Source organism: Hyperolius riggenbachi, chromosome 3 (genome assembly GCF_040937935.1).
Source record: "Hyperolius riggenbachi isolate aHypRig1 chromosome 3, aHypRig1.pri, whole genome shotgun sequence".
NCBI lineage: Eukaryota > Metazoa > Chordata > Amphibia > Anura > Hyperoliidae > Hyperolius > Hyperolius riggenbachi.
Window position 1 is genome coordinate 112,627,429 of NC_090648.1, and position 13,527 is coordinate 112,640,955.

The 13,527-nt window shown below is 42.9% G+C and overlaps 1 protein-coding gene across 2 annotated transcripts in view; it reads right to left on the bottom strand.

Moving 5' to 3' along the window:
- LOC137561113 (gastrokine-1-like) overlaps positions 1-10,946 on the bottom strand; it is a 30,647-nt gene extending 19,701 nt beyond the window's left edge. For both annotated transcript variants that reach the window (XM_068272369.1, XM_068272371.1), the window contains exons 1-5: positions 10,883-10,946; positions 8,920-8,961; positions 6,520-6,657; positions 5,740-5,850; positions 618-750 (exon numbers count right to left, since the gene is read on the bottom strand). In XM_068272369.1, the coding sequence (XP_068128470.1) occupies positions 618-750; positions 5,740-5,850; positions 6,520-6,657; positions 8,920-8,961; positions 10,883-10,894 (436 nt within the window). In that variant the 5' untranslated portion in view covers positions 10,895-10,946. The remainder of the gene's footprint in view (positions 1-617; positions 751-5,739; positions 5,851-6,519; positions 6,658-8,919; positions 8,962-10,882) is intronic.
- Positions 10,947-13,527: the final 2,581 nt, after the last annotated feature.

Below are 13,527 nucleotides of genomic sequence, written 5' to 3' on the forward strand. Positions count from 1 at the left end.
GCGTATATCAATTTTAAACTATAATGGCCAAAAACTGAGAAATAATGATTTTTTTTCATTTCTTTTTTAATCTTCCTGTTGAAATGGATTTACAAAAAAAAAATAATTCTAAGCAAAATGTACCACCCAAAGAAAGCCTAATTAGTGGCGGAAAAAAACGAGATATAGCTCAATTCATTGAGATAAGTAGTGATAAAGTTATTGGCGAATGAATGGGGGGAGACCATTGCTCAGATGCTTGAGCTTTTTGACACTGTGGGGCTGAACCGGTTAAGTGCCTCCCTTTTTTATTTAAAGGAGACCTAAATGATGAATTTGATTTGTTCCCAGTAATATAGCAAATTAGCATGGTGTGGTCTGGTGTTAGTTGTGTCCAGCTTTTCTTTAGGCATGATACTTTGATTATAGTTCTTTCCAGCTCTGTATCAAGCCTGAAGAAGAAACATGGCTTTTGAAAGCTTGCAGTTCTAAAATGTTTTGGATAGTAACTTAAATTAATCAAAAGCTGTATAGTAATTTAATATTTGACTCAAAGACATGTAAAAACAAACAAAGATAACTATTACATTTAAAATTCAAAATTCAAAAAAATATATATATTAGAAATTAAATTATACCTTGCATCTCCTGGGCAAAGAAAGTTGGCACACCCTTGCACAAGGCTTCAATATGGTCTCCATACTGAGCTACATTCTTCACACGTGTCTGGGAGATGGTGTAGGTCAGTGATTTGGTGGGAGCCTGGGGTTCCTGAGAAACATAAGGAACTTGTCATAAAGGATATTAAGGTAACTTACCAAAATCAGAAATTTTTGTCTGGACTGTTTCCTCCCAAACCATCTGTTTGACATCAGTAGAGCTCATTTTGAATGCTGATGGGGAGGTAAGGTTGGCTAGTATGCAGCCCTAACCCCTCTGCCTCTTTTTTGGAGATGCTTCATGGTTGCTTTAAACCAGCGGTCCCCAAACATTTTGGGTTGAGGGCCAGGTCAACATACTATAGACTGCTGGGGGGACAGACAGTAAAGCATACTCAGGTGACAACCTGCAGTCCAATTGGACAGTACAAAAAAAACAAAAACTTTTCTTCAAACCTTGGGAAATAAACCGGTAATATTTCCGGCCAGCCGGTGCACAGCGTCCTCAGGCACACCACACCTGTAGTACATAGAGCGATATGAAAAAAAGGACACGGCACTCTGGGGCTGAAAGCAGCAACAAGCTGTATTGGAGCACAATGGTAGTTACACAGCCCCAGAGTGCCGTGTCCTTTTTTTCATATCAGTCCAATTGGACAGCAGTGTCACCTGATGTGGAATTTGATTGGAAACCAGCGAATTACTGCTTTCTGGCTTCCATGTGGATGGGTGGTGCCAGCACTGCTATTCTATATGCGGACCAACAATATTTAAAGATGTAGCTGACCGCATCTATAAGGAACACATTTTTTGTGTTGGGGAGCCGGTAAGAAAGCCTCAGGGGGCCACATTTGGCCCACGGGCCTTAGTTTGAGGACCACTGCTTTAAACAGACACCGTGTTTATTTATTATATTCCTACTAAAATATTAAAGGAAATCAGAGAGATATACAATGAGCTATAGCTGGTTCCATTTTGAAAACTGTACTTTCATGACTTGTATTGTGGCTTTCCTGGCTGTATTTTCCTTGTTTGTGTTGGTCCTCTGACTTTAAATGTTCTGAATCCTTATCCCAAGCAATAATGGAGACCAGGAGTTGTTACTCAGCTGACACATGCTTGTTCTAAGTGTGCCACTCAGGAAATATTAAAGGAGAACTGTAGTGAGAGGTATATGGATGCTGCCATATTTATTTCCATTTAAGCAATACTAGTTGCCTGGCTGTCCTGCTGATCCTCTGCCTCTAATACTTTCAGCCGTAGCCCCTGAACAAGCATGCAGCAGATCAGGTGTTTCTGACAAATTTGACAGATATGACAAGATTAGCTGCATGCTTGTTTCTGGTGTTATTCAGACATGTCTTCAGCCAAATAGACCAGCAAGGCTGCCAGGGAACTGGTATTGCTTAAAAGGAAATAAATATGGCAGCCTCCATATACCTTTCACTGCAGTTCTCCTTTAAGGTCAATATATCACCATAGGTAGATATTAGGCCCAGATTTACCTCACAGGAATCTTTAGACACAAATGCCCTGGCAGGGGCGTAACAATAGACCCTGCAAGGGGGGGGGGGCCTAGAAGCCACAGGGGGCCCCATCCTGAGATTCTGACAACTAAATGCAAGGAGAGAAAAATCTTTCTGCTGTCAGCACAATTGTACTAATGACTGCATCAGCTCAGCCACTGATAACAAATCATACAAAGTTTTGTAAACAGAGATTTGTACCACCATCCCTATTCAGTGTGTAGGGGAGGGGGCCCCATCCAAAGTTTTGTAGGGGGGCCCAGTGATTTCTAGTTTCGCCCCTGTGCCCTGGCACCCTAGGATTCACCCTCCATGAACCTACAAAGCCCCACCGAACTGCACCACAAGTGTGCTGGCTGTCCCAGCTGTCACTTCTCCCTTACCAGTCATAGGTAGCTACAGGTGCCCCTTAGCATTAGGCAGCCAGAGCTATCTTCAGTATTAGGTATCTAGAGGTACCCCCGACTGAAGAGAGATCTGGTCAGTGGAATGCCGAGACACAGGTGAGTAACCTCCCATTTACACTCCACTCTGGACTCTACATAGGTGAGGTAGTAGGGATGCACTCGGGGAGGGAAGTGAGCCTCCTTTCCATCATCAGCCGCCTGTAGGCACGTGCCTACTGTGCCTTAAGGTAGATCCAGCCCTGGTAGATATAAACTAATATTTTCAAGGATTTCATGTGTGTCACACAAAGTCATTAGGTGGCTTTCTTTGTGGTGTGTGTTATCAATCAAATGGGGGCGCGGCCTCAGCAGAAAGAGCAAAGAGGAGATAACCACTCTGATTTGGAAGAAGGCTGTTGGTCACTGATGAAGAGATGACAATCTAAAACTAGGATTTCCCTTACAAAACTTGCCATAATGTCATATTGGCCTCAATTCACTAAGCTTTATCAAACACTTTATCAAACGTTTGATAATTTACCTCATGTGTAAAATCTAATTTTGAATTCACTAAGGTGTTATAGATTTATTGAATGTTATATCGATAACACGCTCAATAAATCTATAACACCTTAGTGAATTCAAAATTAGATTTTACCCATGAGGTAAATTATCGAACGTTTTTGATAAAGTGTTTGATAAAGCTTAGTGAATTGAGGCCAATGTGTACAAATAAAAGCTGTACTTATTCCTGCCTCTATGCATCTTCAATAACTGATGTTCTCATCAATATATACAATCATTCCAGCCTATCCCAAGCCTTCTAGAATTTCATAACAAAACCGTAAACATGAAACAACACCATGTACTTATTATGGTGTTATGGGCTTCTCCTCATCATTTACTCTGACTAATCTGCCTTTACATTCACATTCAATGAGGAAAATGCGTCCAGATCAGAAGCCTCCACCCATTTCCCCGCAGCTGGCTGTGATACATATAACCAGCCAAGCTTAAAGATAATATAAAGAACAAATCACATGTCCAGTTCTGTGGAAACACAAAAAACATTTCTGGCTTGATGCCCGGGTACACTTGTATACTAAACTATGTTCACCTCAGAAAAAAGTCAGTTTTCAATTACTCTGTTTTGAAACTGGAGAACAAATATGTTCAAAAGTACATTGGTGTATTGGAGAGGTACAAGATGGCCGCCCTCTGCAGATTTATGATCTCACGTCTCAATAAAGAAATATGCACTGCAGGCCTCATATCCTTTTGAGGTAACGTGCGATGCGAAGGGGTTCATTACAATCTAATCTACATTTTCCATACTACTGTGTACTTGGTGCATAATTTTAAACACTGTTTTTACTTGTTCATGGCCAGTTGCTTGGCTTACTGGGATCATTTGCATGAATGTAAACCTCCTTCCTGACATCTAATCTAACATGTGGGTCCTGAGCTCTCTGGTTGCCTTGAGAAAGCCCAGTGATTGGGTGAAACATGTAGACATGGAGGAGTGGGAATCGGGCCGACCTCATGACCCACGTGTGACACAGCACCAGCTTGTGTGTGGCTGCACACCACATGACATGCCACATCCCTGGAGGTTTAAGACACCATGTACCATTAATCCAGTAAGCCGGTCACTCCGGCCATATGTTCACACACTGTCACGCAGCATCTTACAAATACTGGACTATCAGTTAAGACTAAATGCTGGCCAGCAAGTGTGCATGTGTGCGTGCAATGACTGGGGCCAAACCATCTAGTTAGGCTATTGGCGGGTCATCATGAGGTCCAATGAGGTTTATCAATTCAAAAAAACACACTAATAAAAAGTCACACCCACACAATGCTGCCAATGATCAACACTCAACCACTGCACCCATAACCACATTCATCCACTCCTAACCAGGATCACCTAGTGTGATCAGGGATCTACAATGTTAGTAGGCCTAGAAAGCAAGCAGCAGGTAGCAAGGGATGTTAGTCCAACTTCAAAGAGCACTTAATAAGCTGCAGCAGCTTCAGCTAAGCAGAGCATGAGGAATCATATTAGCCCCAAATGTTCATAGGTAAATGAAAAAGACCACACTGTACCGACTCTGCCTAAATGGTTTGCTCCTGTTGCATGCAGTGCAGTATGGGCACAGTGAGCGGTGCCCCATACATTGTATTTTTTGTCCATCCAAAATTATACCCCTACATTAACTCTCCTAAATAACCTTTATTGTAAACTGACAACGTTCTGTGGTCTTCAATCCCGCAGCAAATCCAGCCTGAAAGGTTAATATCTATATATCTTAGGAGTTAATAACAATAATCTGAACATTTGTATAGCACTTTTCTCTTGTCAGACTCAAAGCGCTCAAGAGCTGCAGCCACTGGGATGCGCTCAAGAGGCCACCCTGCAGTGTTAGGAAGTCTTGCCTTGAACACCTTACTGAATAGGTACTGACCCTAGCCAGGATTCAAACCATGGTCTCCCATGTCAATTGTGGTACCCTTAACCAATACACTATCCAGCCACTCATACACTATCCAGCCACTCATACACTATCCAGCCACTCATACACTATCCAGCCACTCATAAACTATCCAGCCACTAGTGGTAGTGCTGTGGCTATTTAGTAGCCACAGCACTGTAATGTAATCCAAAGCCCTTGTGTCCAATTTACAATCTTACAAGGATTAGGCTCGGTTCCTACTTGCAATGAGCTTGTACAGCACAGAGCAGAGCAGACAGTTCAGTTCCCACCCATTCAGTTTTCTCAACGCGTTTGCATCTGGGGCAGATGCATTGCACTATAGGTGGCTATGGGCAACGCATCCACTCATCCGGAAAACAAACAGGTTGGGACTCTGCGTTCCGTTTTCAGGAATGCAGCAAACAGGTCCTCTTTTTTTCACAAGTTAAATCAGACCCTATTTTTACCAATATACTTCCTGCATTGCTCAGAGCTATAAAAAATTGACCGAATGGGTACATTTTTGCAGGAAGTGGGAGCTGGGCCTTATGAGACATCTACATGTGTTTGAGGCCATCAGTGTCCATCCATATTTACACACTTCCTTACCTTGTACACCGTGTCTTTAACTAATGAATGCTTTGTTTCATGTTCTCATTCAAAATTGCATCCAGTCATTCAGTCACCAATTTAATCACAGCCGATGCTTGGTTACCTGTGCACCCTGTGTAGCTCTGCTGAGCTGTTCCAGGCTGGGCATCACATTCCTGTTCATCCTGCTCACCACACAGTATCTCTTGGACACAAGTCGGGTGGCAAAGAGACCCTGTAATTCAGCAAACACAGTTTATTAAACGCAAGTCAGATGATGCATGTGAACAAAATTCATTCCTTGCTATACATTCACAAATGATCTAAATCAGCGTATGCTGATTATTCTACACATGGCACTGGAAATAATCAGTGTCCTTTAAATGCAGTGCAATCCCTAGTTCAAAAAACATCCAGATGATCTGCACACTCTGATTCAACCAAGTTCAATGTTTTAATTTAAGTAAAGTGACACATGCCATTCCATAAACCACCGACTAATTGTTTCGGGGCCCCGTGGGGTCCCCTTTGTCAAGGTAACAAGCACAGAATGGTCACCAATTATGATAAATTCCACACAGAACAAATAACAAAAACAATGTAAGCCTTAACTAGGCTTCAAGGTTGCCCCTCAAGGGAAGTAAGCAGGGAAGAGGAGGGAATGGGAAGGTGGTGGAAAGGAACCTCACGGCAAGCCTGCCTCTTCCTGTCTGAAATTGTGGCTTTAGCAGAAAGTTAACAAAGAGGACAATGGACAATGCACAGAGGTATGCGAATCCAGCAGGAACATACCTCTGTGCTTAACTTAGGTTGCTTTCCCTTGGGTCAGGTATACTTTAAGTCACATGACTCCACTAAGAGTATCATAGTTGAAGCAGCATGGGTGTGTATTGAAGGTACTTACTCTCTCGTAGTCCCAGACTGAGTTCCAGGAGTTCCAGCCATTGTACTGGTTCACGTTAGCAATTCTGTCCTGGTTATTGATATTTACTGTCTGGTGTACACTCCCGCCATCATTGCCCTGATTGCTGATCCTGATATTCTGAGATTTAAAGATAGTAGAGAGTTAAACACTTTAGATCATAGTTTTGGCATTGCAAGTCATGTAGATATCCACATATTCCAACCTGCAGTATACGTATGTACTTCTCAATATCTTTAATCAATCACATTTTGGAGAAAAATATGCATATAGATACATTTATGAAAGTGATTTCTGAAATGACCAGAATTAAAGTGAATCTGAAGGGAATTTAAAAAACTAACAAAACAGATACTCACCTAAGGAAAGGGAAGGCTCTGGGTCCTAACAAGCCTTGCCGTTCCTCTCATGATCCTCACGTTCCAGTGCTGGAACCCCGGTTCAAATCTCCCCACGCCTGAGGCTTCGGAAGTCTTCGTACTGCACATGCACAAGTGCAAGAGACAGTGTGGCCACGCATGTGCAGTACGGAGTGGCCCGTCTTTAGGAGCACTTGGGCTCCAGAAGACTTCCGAAGCCTCGGGCAGCGGCAGTGAGCAGTCTCCGATTCATTGGTCGGAGACTGCTATCAAGGGAGCCATCGGTGGAATGCAGGGACTGTAGGAGGAATGAGAAGGCTCATTAGGACCCAGAGCCTTTCTCTCCTTAGGTAAGTATCTGTTGTTTTTTTTTTTTAATTCCCTTCAGACTCCCTTTACGAAACCGTGTAGAGATCCACAATTTTGCTGCCTCGCCTAAGCTGGAAGTTGGGTCTCAGGTGTCTTGAGATTCCTGTCCTATAGCAGTATTTATTGACCTGTCACACAATATATATTCCCCATCCAGAGCTTATTGCCAATCAGTGCTGCCCACTATTACCCTATGTAAGTTTAATGAAAAATTTCTGGCACTAGGGAATCCAGAAGTTATTACTAGAGATGGACAGCGAGATGCAAATATTTCCAGCTTGCATGCAGTTTTCATGCAAATTGTAAAAGAAGAATAGAACTCTTGCACAGGACAGAAGGAAAACGGAGAAATGCATCCTGTATGTACTTATTTAGATAGCTTAGCCTGTCTATTCCCCCCTTATCTGTGACTTATCGCATTACGCAGCGCTGAATTTAGCCAAAAATAGGTGAAGCCATGCACCAGAATGTGGGTGTGGTCGTGGGTAGAACCAAATTTATATGAACTCAACAGTGGTATAAGTAGGCCTGCCCAGAAAAATTTTGGATGAAGACCCCTTCTCCAGTTAATACAAAAACAATGCATGCTGGGTGCTGTGTGGCACCATGCTGGGTGCTGTGGTGCCATGCTGGGGGCTGTGGTGCCTCTATGGGGCATACTGGGTGCTGTGGTGCCTGCTGGGTGTTGTAGTGACATACTGGAAGCTGTGGAGCCTCTATAGGGAGCATGCATCTTTGTGTGTGTAGCACAGCGGGATAACCTACTCATTTCCTCCATCCACTCTCCAAGTTTGGAGAGATCCTCTGTAGCTGGCTTTTCTCTCCCCCAGCATCCAAGAATCAGACACTAGGAGCTCTAATGTCTGATTCCTTCTCAGACACTAAAGGCAGAAGCCCAAAAGAGATGTCTGCAGAATCTGGAGACCAAGTGGCCAGAGATGGGTACTGCCACCCGCTGTCTGGGGACACTCCAGAATAGATCCGGGGCACGTGCCACTGATCTTTGGGGCTAGCATTGGCAACGCCTCTGAGGGGCTGGTTCACACTGAAAATCACCCAAAAATGCTAATTTTTTCATCCATTTTGCTGCAATTTTCATGCTCACTCCAAAAGCACTACCTGCAGCACTTTTGTGATTGCTACGCAGAATCACCCGCAGCTATGATAGAAAAATGTAGAGGTGATTTTCAATCAGGAATTGATAGAATGTGAAAGTGAAATGTAGTACATATATACAAATATGGGAAAAAATACTATATGTATATATATATATATATATATATATATATATATATATAATATATATATATATATATATATATATATATATATATATATATATATATATATATGTATATATATATATATATATATATATATATTTATATATATATATATACCAAACAGAGAACACACATATTAAATTCACAACAAGCAGATTGGTCTTCTGGGATTAATAAAACAAAATAGCACACTAGTCAGTGGTAAAATGTGAAAAGCATGTTCGTCTCCTAACAGCGATCATCTGATTAGGTTAATGTTTCATATATTTAATCTTGGTCATTAAATCGTTACTGTGAATGCCGAGTCATGTCCAATCAATCTCTTACAGTGAGTTTTACGTTTATATAAACTTAAATGCTGTTTAACTTACATCATCGGCAAAGGACACGCCGAGAATGGCAGCAAGGAGGATCTGTCAAGAAACAAAGACATAATTCCAACTGTCAATATCATGAATAAGATACATTACATGTGATCAATGGGCAAACATACATTTCCAATTGCTTTTTATTAAAATACACATAATAGGGCTTATTTAAAAAGAGCTCAGCCTAACAGTTCAGCTGCCATATGGTTAAAGCAGTCAAAATAATGAAATACTATTTTCATTTTATATATATATATATATATATTTTTTTTTTCCTTACTATAGCTAGCCAATGTGACAGGTAAACTTTCTAGAGTGTGAATATAAATGAACATTTTTTCTAAAAAAATAAAAATAAAAAAAAATGCAGAAGGCTTTTTGGACTTGCAGGAGTGCACAGATCAACACCAGCAGTGGGGAATATAATTGTTATTAGAAAACTTCTTCAGCATAGTAAACAGTATGGCTGACAGCTCCTCTTTAAGTTAAGGAGAGATCTCTAAAATTAACGTTTCAATGCTTAAAATAACTACAGAATGCTAAAGTTAAAGACAGGCTGTTAACTGCAAGTAAAAATAACTACAGAGGAGGTAACTTCAGGACTGAAGTGATACGTTTTCAATGGTGAGAGAGTTATCTTATCTCTACATCTTAATAAGGCAAGTTGCTTTATGCTAGGTACACACAATGCGTTTTTTCGGTCGATTTTCAGTTCAATCGATTTTCGATTTGATTTTCCGGTTGATTTCCTGCTCGATTCTCTTATCTTTTCTTATCTATTTCCATTCACTTCTATGAGAAATCGACCAGAAAGACGTTCGAAAATCATGTCGGTCTTCATGGAAATGATCTATTGAACCACCTATCTAACACAAAATTGTATGATATGTACCTAGCATTAGTGAATTAACACTGAAAATACAGATCGATGTGTGGTGGTAAGTTTTCTCTTGTCTTTTATTACCAGCATGATCTTAGTGAATTGAGGCCAAAGAGTCCTTATTCTAGAAAATACCAGAGGCAACGGGGCAAAACTACAGGGGAGCAGCCCCTGTGACCGCGGGGGGGGGGGGGGGGGGGGCAGGGCTGTAAGGGGGCCCCAACTACTTCTTCACTCCCTCCCGATAAAGGGTTTTATTCTGAAGATCAGGTGTTTTTGTGGCTACAGATATTATATGTGGGAAGATTAAAAAACCCACCCTTGTTTTATTACCCTTGCAAGATGGGGCCCCAGGCTGTAAGGGTCATCAAGGGCAGGCAAAGGAAACAGCATGAAATTTGGGGGGCTCCATCAAAGTTTTGCTGAGGGCCCCATGATTAGCAGTTACAACCAGAGGGCTTACAAAAGAGGACTTATGGGGAAATATTCAAGAAGCAGTTTTATAAGCTGAAGAATCATATAGTTGCAGTAGTACAAGTAGGAGGCCAATGCATCCTACGAGAAGTTATGAGTGGTAGAATAAAAAGGGCCATGTAAGAACAGCAGAGATCCTAATGCTTGACACATCTACATATAGAGGAACTCCTCTCATACCACAGTCAGTAAAGTTTTTGGACAGGGAATAGAGTAACCAAGAAACTCGGGGTGACCCAAACCACTAGGAATGTCTAGGGGGCTTAAAGAGAACGAAAAGCCCTCCTACTAAAAAACAATGCTTGGTGTAATTTGCTTTCTTAAAACAGAAGGAAACTTGCAATAATTCAGCTATAAATTAACATTTGTGGTTACCCACAATGCACCACTACTGAATATGTAAATTATGGACAGGGAAGAAACTGAAATATGTAGAAAGCTTCAAGCCAACCAAGCAATTAAATGTGTACCTATTATTGTTGTTATAGTTAGTTTGGCCTAACATCAAATGAAATAATGCATAATCTAGTCTACATAGCGGATTGAAAACGTAAGGGCTTTTATAATATAGTTCCAAAACTGTGCTATAGAGTGTAAAGGACAGATACTTACTAAAGCCTTCATTCTGCCTGGTGGATATGACTAGAAGCAGGGAAATCTCAGTGTTCCGTCTCCCATTTATATGTTTCATAATAAGTCTTTGTTAAATGGGCAGGACCCAGTTCAGTCATCATTGGAAGAGGTCCATATCAAAGTGATGCATTGCCCTGATAACATTATCACTTGTTGCCCAACACCACAAATTTATTTTATGGGTTATAATTTGGCCAGGCCAAACCAAATAATTCATCATATGCATACTGGACATACCACTGTGATGTTAAAGTGCTCATGTGTGTGTGTGTGTGTTTGTTCGTGTGTGTGTGTGTGTATACCGTGTGTATATATATATATATATATATATATATATATATATATATATATATATATATATATATATATATATATATTATGCACAGAAGATGTGTCAGTGTGCAGCAGGCAGGGCCGGTTTAAGGGACCCTGGGTCAAGCTGAAGCATAAGGCCCCCTGCCCACTCCCCCCCATTCCCGCAGCTATTACCCCACTGCTCCCTGAGCCCTGCAAGTGTAACAGTAATTGCCTATCTGTCCCGGCAGGCAGAAGCTGCACAGTCCGTGCACTCTGAGGCACATTGTGTGCCTCCTTCTCTATGACTCAGCGAGTGTTTACACTTGACAAGCCGGGTCACAGAGAAGGAGTCAGACAGCCAGGACAGATAGGTAATTACTGCTGCTGTTACACTTGCTGGGCCCCAAGGATCAGTGCGACTGTGAGGAGAGGAGAGCAGCGTTTAGCAGGGACAGTGGCGCGGGGTACCATGCAGAGGTCGAGGCCATGGGCAATTGCCCCTTTTGCCTTTCTGGCAGCGCCGGCCCTGAGGGTACATGACCTCAGTAAAATTGGCCCAAACCTGCGATTTTCGGTTCGCGAACCAGGATCGCGAACTTCCGCAAAAGTTCGGTTCATGTGAACTTTCCTGAACCGCAATAGACTTCAATGGGGAGGCGAACTTTGAAAACTAGAAACACTTCTGCTGGCCACAAAAGTGATGGAAAAGATGTTTCAAGGGGTCTAACGCCTGGAGGGGGGCATGGCGGAGTGGGATAGACGCAAAAAGTCCCGGGGAAAAATCTGGATTTGATGCAAAGTAGCGTTTTAAGGGCAGAAATCACATTGAATGCTAACTTGCAGGCCTAAAGTGCTTTAAAGGGTCACTTAAGCCAAATAAAAAAAATGAGTTTTACTCACCTGGAGCTTCTACCAGCCCCATGAAGCTGTCCGGTGCCCATGTAGACTCGCTCTGATGCTCCTGGCCCTGCCGGCAGCCACTTAAGGTTTCGGCGACAGGAGCCGACAGGTCGGGAACGCGAGTGATTCTTCGCATTCCTGGACGTAATAGCGCCTTCTATGCTGTTGTATGATATATGCTATATGCTATAACAGCATAGAGGGTGCTATTATGGCCAGGATCGCGAAGAATCACTCGCTTTCCCGGCCTGTCGGCTCCTGTCGCCAAAACCGGAAGTGGCTGCCGGCAGGGCCAGGAGCATCGGAGCGAGTCTATGTAGGCACCGGACAGCTTCAGAGGGCTGGTAGAAGCCCCAGGTAAGTAAAACTATTTTTTTTATTTGGCTTGTGTCCCTTTAAAACATCTTGCATGTGTATACATCAATCAGGGAGTGTAATTAGAGTACTGCTTTACACTGACACACCAAACTCACTGTGTAACGCACCGCAAACAGCTGTTTGTGTAGTGACGGCCGTGCTGGACTAGTGCGCACCATGGCGAGAGTGCAGGCCGTGGCGGTTTTCAAGCCCATATGGTCATCGGGCTGAGGTAGCTGAATGACAGAACAGTGACTGTCCAGCTGATCAAATTTGGTCTGTCCACAATGAAGCAATGACCTTATTATCGTGGGTGTGCCCCCCCCCCCCCCGACACACTCATATAGCCATCGGTCATTGCTTCGGTCATTGCTTCATTGTGATACGCAAGCCCCTTCACCGCGGCAAGGTAATGATCACGAAGGGGAATTGGCACATGTACATGCCTTTTGTTTTGTTGTTGCAGCTGCAGTGCAGCCAGAAAAATTAGGCAGGCATGTACACCCACCAGAAAAATTATTATAGCGGCGTTAAAAATTCAGGAATCCGCCTGGAGTCCTGGACCCTGTTGGTGGTGGTGGAGAAGGCAGTCAACCGGCCTGCGGGCAGAGATGATGTGTGGGGACTGACTTAGTCTTGGGTCAGGCAGTCACACAGCGTGCAGGCAGAGATGCTGTGTGTGGGGACTGACTTAGTCTTCGGGCAGGCCTGAGCATGCTTTGCAGACCAGGCATCCATGGTCAAATGGACCCTTGACCCAACGCTGTGTGCCAGAGATGTCACCACTTGCCTTTCAACATCATGGTACAGTTTAGGTATCGCCTTTTTTGAGAAAAAATTGCGGCCTGGTATCTTCCACTGCGGTGTGTGGCTTTGCTTTTGTGTGCTGCTTTTCCTCAGGTGGTCATCCCATTGCAGTTTGTGCTTTGTAATCATGTGCCTTCGTAAGGTAGTTGTCCCTACACGGGTCTTGGTCTTTCCACGGCTCAATTTTCGGTGGCAGAGAGTACAGATGGCATTGCTCTCATCTGAGGCAGACACACACAAAAAATTCCACACCGCTGAGTCCT